Below are 13,210 nucleotides of genomic sequence, written 5' to 3' on the forward strand. Positions count from 1 at the left end.
TAGAATAGGATTTATGTTATTTATTATATAATAAATAATAGATGAATATTATTATCCAAAAACATTATTAATATTTCAAAATAAAATATCGTGCGCCTGTGTTGCTAGTGTTTTTACAAAACACGTAATCGTTTCTGAAAAAATGATTATCCTTTGCAGTATGTCTCGAAAAAAGGTAAAAAAATCAATAAACATTTCCAAAACAAACAAAATCTTTGTTGAAGCAGATATTCCATTGCATAAAGCTATATACGTACTTATGTAACTATGAAATTATATAGATACATACCTAAGTACAAGAAAAAATATAATTTGGCTCTTAACAGGTGGGTACTAATGTGCTCTCCTTTCTCTTTTACTTTGTATTACCTAGCAGTGGTTATTATTTCCACTTACTGCACTACAAAAATATAATGTATCGAGAAAAATGCAGCATTAAAATGGATTAAAAGGATTTCTATGTATAAATAAACTCTTTTTTAAAACAACTATTATAAATTAATTGTATAAGACGACAATAATTTGATAGTAATAGCAAGTCAAATTTAATACGCTCTTCCTTCTTTAATGTCATGGACTGCTTGAACAGCAAACGCATAAAAAATTCATATAAGACAGGAAAGATTACTGGACTATTTAATAATAGAATATGTAAAGATTTTTCCACTTAATCCGTTGAATAGTCGGGCATGATTACCTTGCTTTATTGATCAATGGCGCATATTTTTTGCATGTATCAAATCGCAATCTAAGTATTATGAACATTTTATTATTATGGAATATATTAATGTGTGAGTTATTTCATTTTGCGGATTTAAAACATAAATAAAACAAACATAAAGAGATAGATATCAGAAAAGCAAAATCCATGCTTATTTTTGTATATTATTATATTATTTCAACAATCTAAGCCTGTTGAGATAAGATGGACGCAAAATTACTAAGCCGTAGATAATATTGTCGATTACGTATATAAGTCATAAGGTTTCATCTGTCTGCGTCAGTAATGCGGCAGCAGTGCAATATATCGTACGTGTTCCTCGCGGCGACTGTTTTAAAACAATTTGTCACTGATAAGAATAATAACTGATTCATTGTCGAAATTATCATATAGTGCGGTTCCAAAAAGTAAGATAGTATTAGTATGCATCGTTATATTTCTTGAACAATAGAAAGTATTAAAACAGATATTTCACGAATTACTTTTTATGTTTCTCAAGAAGACAAGTTGGGATACTTAAAATCTATGTAAGTTTGCCATATATATTTGCGTCTGTATATTTATTATAATTCTATTTTACATTAAATTAGCTTGATTTAGTCTTATATATCGTGTTTATTATACTGCATATTTGTACTATACATTCAATTATCCAAAACTTATGTTGCAGTTTCTAAATTAAAGTAGCATATAAAATATTTTGACAATGGCTTATTTCAATGAATAAAAGGCTGAAGTTTTGTTTACACTTCTTCACCTTTTTTATGATCAAATTATAATTGTCAGAGTATAAATACCCTTTTCGTCTATTTTAAAATATATTCTCTATAGGAATATGTCCATTATATGTTAGCTGAAATCAAGAAAAAATTCAATGACACTAAACTGATAAAATGAATTTTCAAATGACTTTAAGTCAAAACTTTGGGACAAATATAGTACGACATTTCAAGTACAAATGCATAATAAATGTATTTTGCAGATAATGAAGATGATACGATATTTTATATTTATATTATTCAGATATTCATAATAAGTTATATCATTATATCGTTATAACTAACTACATCGTTATTGTTTTCGCAATTGATTACATTATACATTATACATTTTAGAAGATTGATAATATGTTCACAACAACTTAGTAGATATTTCAATCATAAACATAAAAAAATTCATCGAGCTCGTTGAAAAACAAAGTCCAGTGTCATGTTTTGCAATAACAACAGTGATATCAACAATTTTTTATCACAGCGTGTATAAATCTCTTTACTCACATGATATCAATGTAATCTGTTATGTAAATTTAGACTGTTGCATCCTATTGCAGAAAAATATAATAATTTCCGCCCCTATGGACAGAGCACATCTGCATACCTGCTATGCTCCTATTCAAATTTCTAGAAATATCTAACAATTTTGTACATTTGATATCTAAAGCACTAAACTAAAGATATTTAGAGTCACTGCGAAGCGTTGAGATGAAAAAGCGTACGCGATGAATAGGGCGAAGTAGAAATATTCCATAGTCGGACGGTTACTATATACCTCGACTATTTTTTATCGAGAACATTAAAAAATAAAGCCTATAGTCATGTTAAAACAAGAAAAGCAGATGTAAAACAGCTTTTTCATTTTTCTCAAGACTGTTTGATTACAAAAATGTGTGCACATAAACAATCGTCATTTTCACCCTCTAATAAACTTATCAGGCATGTGTAGTCGAAAATATTTATACGATATTTTCAAGAAATGTTTTAATTTCGAGTCATTTAAAGTTCATATTATTATGGAACAGTGAATTTATTTTGATCTCAGCTAACAAAAGTATATAACTACGTCTCCTCTCCTCTTTCGACCAAAAACTAGCAATTTATTAAATTAACGGCTACACGACGCGACGTTTCGACCCAAAGTCGGGTCCTTTTCAAGTGTCAAATAAACAGTTATTTTCTAAAAATAATTGTCAAGAATTTAAAACAAGGAATGCAAAAAACAATTACACAACAAAATATTAACAAAAGTCGCTTACTGGCTGAAAATAACTGAGTCTACATAACGGTGAGAATACATCTTATGTTAGAGATACATAACGCAAGACGCTCTGACAAAGACTGAACTCTTTAAAACAAATACCTGACATCTCTACAAAATAGTGTTGTAAATAAAAGGAAAGTTATCTGTGTCATTCTGTAGGTTAATCGCTTTAGAATGTCTCTTAATAAAACACATCTCGGCGATTTCCCTCTTTCTTCTATGCTGTTCATGGTGCAAACTACTTGTATTATCACAATTAAAATTATGATCGTTATTTAACCTATGCTTACTCACTATAGAGAGACAATTTCTTTTTTTCCAAAATGTCAGATTTATGTTCCTTGATGCGAGTTTCAAGATGTCCCTTAGTTTGTCCTGTGTAACATGCGTCGCAGTTCAAACAATCAATTTTATATACTACTCCTGTATGCTGATCGTCGCGTAACTTATTCTTACCAAGTGTAATGATACTATTAAGCCTCTTTGGAACTGTGTAAATGTAATCACTGCTAGCATGATTTAAAACTTTCCGAATGCTATTACTCAGGCCTTTAATGTAAGGTATAGTTATATAATTCTTATCCAATTGTCTGTTGAAATTCCTGTTTACATTATCATTGTGCTTAACAGACTTGAGTCTACTATTTATGTTATTTAATAAAATTTAAAGGATAACAGGTATTAGTTAAAATTGTTTTAACCATCTCAATATTCGAAGAATCTAACTTGGAATCTATATGTATAAAATCTGTCGTTGAATTGATCGGGTACTTCCCGACATGCTAGAAACACCAAATTTCGCATGGTGATAGGGGTTCACCTCCAGGTAATGGGAAAATTCTTGAAATCTTTAATTTCGGTCCAGGGACTACCTGGCGTAGACAGGCTATTTTACTAGTTGGATAATAAAATGGCAAAAGTATATAATACAATTTATAAAATCGATGACATTATGAAATCTTAACAAGAATTATCTCCAAAGAAAAGGTTTGTTGATCACAATATTTGTCTCTTCAATCTCTATAATTTCATTGTCACATTTTTATTTGATGAGAAAGGAGAGAGATATTTTAAGAGCTAATGTTAGGTAACATAATGTATAATACGTAAGACTTTTCGACACTATTACAACACTTAAATTCGGAAGACATAACTACTGACAACATGTTACAGATATTACATAATTAATACCTGAAAGAATCAAGGAAGACGAAACGAAGTTTGACACCATTTGACATTATTCAGTAAACGATGATTGTTGGCGTACTACTATCATGTGCTGTTACTGCATTTTTATATTATTACGTTATTCATCTTGCAAGATTCAGGTATCTTCTCAATCGTATTCCGGGACCACGAATGTTGCCAATTTTCGGTGATATTTTCGAAGTACTACTTAATCCTTCACAAGGCAAGTAAAAGTTTCTGTACATTTTTAATCTGACAACAAATTATTTATCAGTGTAACATAGATAGGTATTTAAAAGGACGTATTTATCCAATGTTTTGGCAGTAACAGTACTTTTTGAATTCAGCCTCTCAGAAGCTGAACTCCATTCCATAAGTTTCTGAATTTACGTACACTTAAGCACTAAAATCATATGCTTGCGTTTATTATTTTCGATTTCCAAAGTTTGTATTCTTAATATTCTAGAAGCTATATGGGACATTATTGCGTTACGCGCTAATATGTATCGTGCAATTTATAAAGGTTGGTACTTCATCATCGGTTGGGTCGTCATTCTGAATCCGCACGACATCCAGGTAGAGCAAATAAATTCTAGATTGATGTTGTTTATTATATAAAATCTTTCGGATACCGAAACCATTTTTCGTATCAATGATCATGAATAAGAACTGTACGAACGATCCTTAATGAACGATTTTTGCTAAAGTACAAATTTAATAAAGACCTTATTGCAGAGGTCTTGCCCTATATTTTACTATTTGAATCTCGCCTGTTTCATGAAAATCATTATCTAATGGGTTCTGGTTTTAGACGATACTGAGCAGTACAAAATATAACACGAAAGGTATCGTGTACAAATTTCTTCGTCCATGGTTAAGAGACGGTCTCCTCGTTAGTAAAGGTATAGCAATAGACTTAAAACTATTTTTCGGATGTACTATAACTATATGTATAAATAATACAGGGTGTCTCACACAAGGCGAAAAATCTTTCGTCCACAGGTAGATCTCGTCAAATTGAATTAAAAAGTTCTGTATCAACCACATAAAAGTTCGAGTTATTAATAAAAGAAGATTAGCGAATCAGTACGCGCGTTAGTGCGGCTCGCTGCACGAGCCGCGCTCTCATTCGGTTAAATAATCGTTTAATAACTCGGTTATTGTTAGGAAATTCGCAAAATAGTACAGGACTTTTCGACTCAGCTAAAATCAAATTATATGCCATTAACGAGGAGATAAGGAGTTATGAAACATGCACCTTTTAATAATAATAAACTTTAATAATTGGATAAACTTGTTATTGTACATCACGATATAAATATCGTGATTTAAAATGTCATCTAATTTTTATTTCAGGAGCAAAATGGCAAGAAAGGAGAAAGATACTAACGCCTGCATTCCATTTTAATATAATAAAACAATTTTTTGATACTATGGTCGAGGAAAGCAATCGTATGACAAACTCATTGAAAGATATGGAAAATTCAACTGTTCAGGATTTACGGTCTTTTATTAGCTACCATACTTTGAATATAATATGTGGTAAAAACTAAATAATTATAGACACAGAATAATTATTCTATAGTATACTATAAGGTAAAAGTTCAGAAAAGGGGACCACCCTCCAATGACCTTGACCTTGACATATGTTGTCAAGGTCACCCTCCTGAGTGATCTTCAAGAGGTTTTAGCCGTCGCTCGTTGTTCGTTAAAAAGTTATAAACAAGAAAAGTTTAATGATTTCGCACGAATTTTTAGCTGTCCACGTGAAGCAAGAACATGCTATTGACATATATTACAAAGGTCACCTTCCCGAATAACCCGCCCTAGATTTAATTCGTCGATCGTTGTTTATGAAAAAGTTATTAACAAAAGAAATTTCGAAAATATAGTAGTTATTTTGAATATTGAAAGATATAAACGACGAATATGTATATGAACGAAGAAAGGAAAGTCATTTAAACCAGTGAATTGTTAATATATAGAATAGGTTCTTTTAATATAAGTACAAAGTATTCTTCACTTTAACCAAAAGCACAAACAGTTAAATTCAAAGTATTCTCTGCTTTAACCTAACCTAACCTAACCTAACCTATCCTTGGCGGGGGAGGAGCGAAGCGTATGTGTTCTGGGCTCCAGTTTCGGAAAATAGAATCGGATTAGGTTAGATTAAGTTAGGTTAGGTTAGGTTGAGTTTCTGCAAAGTTATCCTGTTAATAATAATATTGCTGAATAAAATATATGAATCTGAAATATTTATTATTTTTCTTTCTTACTTTGTTCTTCTTTTGTTAATAACTTTTTAACAAACAACAAGCGACGGGTGAAACCTTCTGCGTGCTACTCGGGAAAGTGACCATTGTAATATATGTCAAATTCAAGTCCTTACTTCGTATGAAAAGTCGGAAATCCATACAAAACCACTAAACTTATTTTGTTAATAACTTTTTAACGAACAACGAGCGACGGCTAAAACGTCTTGAAGGTCACTCAGGAGGGTGACCTTGACAACATATGTCAAGGTCAAGGTCATTGGAGAGTGGTCCCCTGTTCTGAACTTTTACCTAATACATATAATTCTAGAAAATAATTCTAGAAAATATAATTCTAGAAAAAGAAAGAAAAGGGTCTGCCTTGCTCTAATTATATCAAGGAAAAGAATTTTCTTAAGAAAGTTTTCAAGGAAGCGTTAGTGTTTTATCATGTGTAAACAGCACTGGACTTTAATATTATTAATAACATTTAATATATACAGTCGCGAACAAAATTAAGTGGACAGATTTAATTATTAATAAAAAGTCAGTGTAATTTAACAAATAATTTTAATAAATTAGAACTTTATGGAATTATGAAATTAAGAAATAGTAAGTTAGTGAAATAAATAGCAATATCTTTTATAATAAATAAAAGATTAGACTCTTTAACATTTAATAAAAATTACATAAAAGGTTTGGTGGACAAACTTAAGTGGACAGATAGGAAATTCTATATTAGATAAAAAGAATGTAAACAAACGTTGATCCTTTGCAATGTGCTATGTTACTGCATCTTCAGTAGACATTGAACTGTCGTATAAGTAAGATTTGTAAGGTGAAATCAACATGTGTAAGAAATGAGAAGACTTTTCCTATCATCTGCAAAACCTAATTGTTTCAGAGTATAAAAATGGACTGAGTTATTGCAAAATTGCTGAAAAATATAAAGTGATATGAGATTGTGATCCGACAGAGGGAGCGCGAGTGAAACATCATATTTTCTTTTTGTTTTATGTTTGTCTGCCATTACGTGATTTTGTGTTCTAGACCGTTCTCAAGAAAAGAGCTACAAGATTGTAATGACGATAAGAGTTTATATTAAACACCTCGAGTTTCTTTTAAATCCAGTGTACTAATTTGATCACCCAGATCTCACCCGTAACATAAAGTTTCTAAAAGTGTAGTACATAAAATTTACAAGAAGTATTTACAACATGACACTGTCGAAAATTTAGTCGGTCGAGGGCGAAAACGTAGCACAAATGCATACGATGACAGATGAATTGTGAGAGAAGCTCAACGAAATCCATCGACAACATCACGAAATATTGTTGAAACTTTGAAATTAAATGTATCTTCAAGAACCGTGAGACGAAGATTAAAAGAAGCGAATTTAAAAAGTTGTTTAGCTAGACGCAAGCCGCACATTAATAAAGTGCATAAAAAGAAACATTTAGCTTCTGCGAAAAAGTACGTTAATAAGCCAATATCATTTTGGAAAAGGGTTATATGGAGTGACGAGAGCAAATATGAGTTACTGAATAAAAAAAAAGAGAACACGCGTGTGGAGGAAACTGAATGAAGCTCTGAAAAAGCAATACGTGTTAACGACCGTCAAATATGGAGGAGGCTCCATAATGGTATGAGGTTGTTTTTCTTGGCATGGAGTTGGAAATTTAGCACCTATAGAGAGGATAATGACTGCAGATAAATATATTGATATTTTAAATGAAAACTTGGAAGAGTCAGTTCTAAAAGTGGAGCTCGATGAGGGATGGATGCTACAACAGGACAATGATCCTAAACATACACCGCAACAAAAACAAAACAATTTTTTGAAAACTGTGGAATAGAAGTCCTCGAATTGCCTCCACAAAGTGCAGATCTTAAGGGGATGCTGGAGTTGCTAGTGAACTATTTTTTCACTATAGCGATGGTAATTGCAGTTTCGAAAATTCTCTTTATTGCTTGTGTAGAATAAAAAATCCTTTTCCACAAATGAAGTATAGATAGAAAGAAAGCCCGCTCTACAGGACTTTATATTCAAAATGGAAAAAAGTTAGAAAAGACAAATGCAAGTTTTTAACTTTTTTCCATTTTGAATATGAAGTCCTGTAAATCGGGCTTTCTTTCTATCTATACTTCATTTGTGGAAAAGGATTTTTTACTCTGCACAAGCAATAAAGAGAATTTTCGAAACTGCAATCACCATCGCTATAGTGAAAAAATAGGTCACTAGCAACTCCAGCATCCCCTTTAATCCCATAGAAAATTTATGGAGCTTATTGGATGCAAAAAACGCCATAATAAAACAGTCTTTTTAACCGAATTACAATCAAAGTTTCACATTGATCAAGATTATCTCCAGAAACTTGTGGAAAGTATGCCACGACGATTAGAAGCAGTAATTAAAGCAAGAGGCTACAATACCAAATATTAATTGCTGGTTTTGCAAATATTTATAAAGTGTCCACTTAATTTTGTCCATCTAAACTTTTGTGTACTTTGGATTAAATGTTAAAAATTCGAATAGGTTAGTTATAAAAAATATTGCTATTTATCAAGCGACGCGGTAGCGTCGCGACGACAAGCACATAAAAAATAAGGTTCCGAGCAATGAGCATCACTGCATATACGTCGAGCGTTGCCAAATTCATTGCATAAACGTCGAGCACTACCGCATAGCTTTATCCGGAATTTCACGTCACACAAACTTTCGATTAAAATATCTCAGGAACTATAGCCTTATTTAAAAATCTAACAGCACTTTTATAATATAATGTGGATGCAAGCTACCGATTGTACATAAAAAGTCCCAACTTGTATACAACAAAAAATTTAACAAAATATTTATTATAAAAATCAAAACTAAATATAAAATCAATTGTTAACTAATCAAGTACTTACAAGGAAAGGTTTCTAGGTGTTACACTCGGATTTCAAAAAGTTTTTGCATGCAGGTAGGGAGGTCCCCAAATAGAAGAAAAATTATAAAAGTAGCGGCCCAAATGCATATGTGCGCGCTATGTGCGCAATTTTCGATGTTAGGTTAATTACTCAAAAATGCTATTTCCAATCGAATTCTTTACATTTTTTATTTCGCCTAATGCACAACGCTTGAAAAAGAAATCAAAACCAAAATTAAAACTGAAGGAATTAAAAACCTCCCTTGACCAAATCTTTTATGTCCTCGTTATGGATTCTGATCAAATCTATTTAAAGTCGCATACAATAAATCACGCAGAAAGAGCAAACTACGATTTGCGCAATGTACAATTATTCCAAATTGTGTGCATTGGCAGTTGCAGTAAAAAATTAAAAAAGTTACGATGCAAATACCATTTTTGAGCAATGGGCCTTTTATACGCACTGTGCTCGCGCGGCACGAGATTACATTAGACGCTCGTATTTTCTAAACACACACACAAAATTATTCAAAGCAATATAAATGTGCATTAGGTGAAATAAAAAATGTAAAGAATTCGATTGGAAATAGCATTTTTGAGTAATTAACCTAACATCGAAAATTGCGCTCGTAGCGCGCAAATATGCATTTGGGCCGCTACTTTTTTTTTTCTATTTGGGAACCTCCCTACCTGCATGCAAAAAATTTTTGAAATCCGAGTGTAACACCTAAAAACCTTCCCTTGTTAGAAGCAATTCAGTTTGAGCATTTTATCTAAATATTTCTCATGCATACCCTCTTATCGCATGACGACATTAAAGTACTTGGCGTGCCCGGGTCACATTAAAATATACAAACCTGTCCTACCTATAATCTGTACTTTACATGTAACTTATTTGTAACAGTGATTCTTAAACTTTGACCGAACTGGCAATTTTTATTGCTCATGCACTGTTGCATTTCAATTCCTGGCGAACCAAGACATTTAACTCGATAACTTATTTGTATCGACTAAGTAATGAAAAGAGATATTTATAATCACTTTGCTAGTCTGTACAACTGTAAATGTGTTTATTTTAATATTTCCAACTAAAAAGATTGGTGAGTCATTATTGAAAATCAAGATACAAAATACAGTACAAAGCAAGATACTGTTACTCCAATTTATAAGAATTTTGTAAGACATGTCCAATGCGACCCGGGCACGCCAAATACTTTAATGTCGTCATGCGATAAGAGAGTATGCATGAGAAATATTTAGATAAAATACTCAAACTGAATTGCTTCTAAGTACTTGATTAGTTAACAATTGATTTTATATTTAGTTTTGAGTTTTATAATAAATATTTTGTTAAACTTTTTGTTGTATACAAGTTGGGACTTTTTATGTACTTGGCGTATTTCTTCACCTTTGTAAGGTTTTTTTAGTGGGTTTCATTAATTTAATCTTTGTTAATTTCATAATTCCATAAAGGTCTAATTTATTAAAATTATTTGTTAAATTACACTGACTTTTTATTAATAATTAAACCTGTCCACTTACTTTTGTCCACGACTGTATTAAATTGATGAATTAATTTGAAAAACTCATAATTTTAACTCATAAATTTGCAGAGACTTCTATGGGCACTTCTTTGCGAAACATGGACGTAGCTGAACAAGAACGCTACCACAAGACAATCTATGATCTCACTGAAATATTAATTTACAAGTAATTGTGGAATTAATAGTAAACTTATAATAGAAAACAAATTTATTCTAAATACCCCCCCTCCATACGTAAAAATTATAGCAAAGCGAAAGGAAACTGTTAGTGTTATAATAGTAATGAAACACTTATACCATAAGTTTATATATTTCTTTTTACATGTATTTCATATATATTTCTCATGATCACATTTTACGTACATAGATATATACATCTGTGGTATCATAGCGATATAATATTCTGGTTCTCATCAAAATATAAAGAACAAGTTAAATGTTTGAAAATATTACACGGTTTTACGGAAAAAGTGAGTACTATTATTACATAAAATTGTGGTTTGAGTAAATTACACAATTATTTCCAGCAAGATTTAAAAAATTTATACAATTAACATGTACATATATTTGAATGTATAATTCAATGTCGCCGATAAGCTTCTAACGAATGATGGATAACAAACGCATATTTTTACAACAGATCACTTGTTATAGATTATTGCGGAAAGGAAACAATATCATGAATCGACGGGAGGACGATATCTAAATTTTGAAAATGAGATAGAAGATAATGATATGATAGGGAGTACGTATATACAGAATAAACGCAATACTTCCGTTATTATATTAATAGAATTTTTGATGTGAGCCCCTTCCTTTTGTTTTATTTGTTTAAGGCCGAAAGAAGCGTCTTGCCATGTTGGATCTCATGATAGCAGCGTCCAATAATAACCAACTGAGCGATTCGGACATCAGAGAAGAAGTTGACACATTCGTGTTTGAAGTAAACGCTTTGTTTAGAGAACTTCATACAGAACTTTTTGCATCGTATTCTTTTAAAAATTAAAAAGCAGTTACTATTTTCTAAGGAAATGAGTATTTGACAGCATGAGACATAGTTTTATGTATGTTTATACAGATGTGTAATACACGCGGGTTTCGAATTAATCTGATAAATTACTTATTTCTGTTTTTATCATCGAAGTATATGACTATAACATGATAAGTTATAACAAATGAATGAAAAAACATGATTTTTTTATAGGGTCATGATACCGTATCAGCGGCTCTGACCTTCGCTATATTACTGTTAGCCGAACATAAGGATGTGCAGGTATTTTTATAATGAAGTATTGACTTAGAATAAACACAATTAGTTAAATTCAATCGTTTCCTTCACTTTCACAGTTAAGTGAATTTGTTTTAGGTCTAGAATAGCGTACATACCGCGCATTTTTATTTTAATTCTTAATTACATGAATATAGTTAAATGATCTAAACTCGAATGTACTAAAATCTGTTTTATGACTGTAGGATCGTGTTAGAAATGAAGTCAATGATGTAATGGACGAAAACGGAGGAAAACTTACTATGACAGCATTACAGAATCTGCCCTATCTAGAGAGGTGTTTGAAGGAAACGATGAGATTGTATCCTAGCGTTTATTTGATAACACGAAAGTTACAGGAAGACGTAATGCTACGTGAGCAGTTAATTAAAAATCATACATTATACATTTTTCGTATCATAAGCAAAGAAAATAAGATGTACGATATAGAAATCAAGTGTTTCATGTAATAATGGAAATTCTCGACGTTGATCTATAAAAAGTTGTCGGTGCTTTTATTGTTCGTCGCATAACACTCCTAAGTATATCGTTAGTGTACTGAAAATTTATCAAAATTAAGATTCTTTGATGTATAATAAATTCATCAACACATGATTGATCAAGTTATACATTTAATTTAATAGGCTATGTTTTTTATTTGCGTAGATAATAATTAATAGATAAACATTTTATACTCTGCACTATCTGGATTGCTTTTTAATTAATAATTGCTGGAATTAGTATAATCTATAATCTTGCTCTATTATGCTATTTTCAGAATCATATCTGGTGCCTGCTGGAGCAGACGTGGTTATTGACATTATACATCTTCACAAAAATCCTGATTTCTGGCCAAATCCAGAGGTATTCGATCCAGATAGATTTTTGCCAGAGCATGTACAAGAGCGTCATCCTTTCGCTTATATACCGTTTAGCGCTGGTTCGCGGAACTGCATAGGTATTCTACAAGATCGTAATACTCTTATTGCGTACGAAGCAGATTATAACGCATTTACTCATAACAGGTCAACGATTCGCCATGATGGAGCTGAAAACTGTAATTGGTATCTTGGTGCACAACTTTTACTTGGAGCCCATCGATCACTTGAAAGACGTTCGATTTTTAATGGATATAATTATTCACCCGAAACAACCGATGCGCGTAAAATTCGTCCCAATCGAAGATGCTCAGGTGTTATAAGGGAATACAATTTATATCGGTGTGAAATCCTTATACATGATGAGAAATGACGAATTTATTAAACGAGCATTATTGCATTACTTTATCATTA

General features: G+C 31.6%; 1 protein-coding gene across 3 annotated transcripts; it reads left to right on the forward strand.

The window, feature by feature from the left end:
- The first annotated feature begins 928 nt into the window (after nt 1-928).
- On the forward strand, nt 929-13,210 carry LOC105287267 (cytochrome P450 4C1). 3 transcript variants are annotated; one of them, XM_026974102.1, is made up of 14 exons: nt 929-1,248; nt 3,624-3,745; nt 3,932-4,169; nt 4,413-4,522; nt 4,758-4,848; nt 5,303-5,488; nt 10,721-10,817; nt 11,019-11,121; nt 11,306-11,396; nt 11,488-11,594; nt 11,856-11,924; nt 12,125-12,293; nt 12,697-12,876; nt 12,944-13,210. In XM_026974102.1, exons 3-14 carry the CDS (start codon nt 4,010-4,012, stop codon nt 13,117-13,119), a joined length of 1,539 nt encoding a protein of 512 aa, XP_026829903.1. In that variant the 5' UTR covers nt 929-1,248; nt 3,624-3,745; nt 3,932-4,009; the 3' UTR covers nt 13,120-13,210. The 3 variants fall into 3 exon arrangements, with proteins under 3 accessions (XP_026829903.1, XP_026829905.1, XP_026829904.1); XM_026974104.1 differs by lacking the exon at nt 3,624-3,745 and having other exon boundaries at nt 929-1,128; nt 1,221-1,248; XM_026974103.1 differs by lacking the exon at nt 3,624-3,745.

The sequence above is a fragment of the Ooceraea biroi genome, chromosome 12 (genome assembly GCF_003672135.1).
Source record: "Ooceraea biroi isolate clonal line C1 chromosome 12, Obir_v5.4, whole genome shotgun sequence".
Classification (NCBI taxonomy): Eukaryota; Metazoa; Arthropoda; class Insecta; order Hymenoptera; family Formicidae; genus Ooceraea; species Ooceraea biroi.

Coding starts and splice junctions, on each gene's coding strand:
- LOC105287267 (XM_026974102.1), top strand. CDS start 4,010: ATGATTGTTGGCGTACTACTATCATGTGCTGTTACTGCATTTTTATAT. Junction 12,294..12,696: donor ACAGGAAGACGTAATGCTAC/GTGAGCAGTTAA, acceptor TGCTATTTTCAG/AATCATATCTGGTGCCTGCT. Junction 12,877..12,943: donor TGGTTCGCGGAACTGCATAG/GTATTCTACAAG, acceptor TACTCATAACAG/GTCAACGATTCGCCATGATG.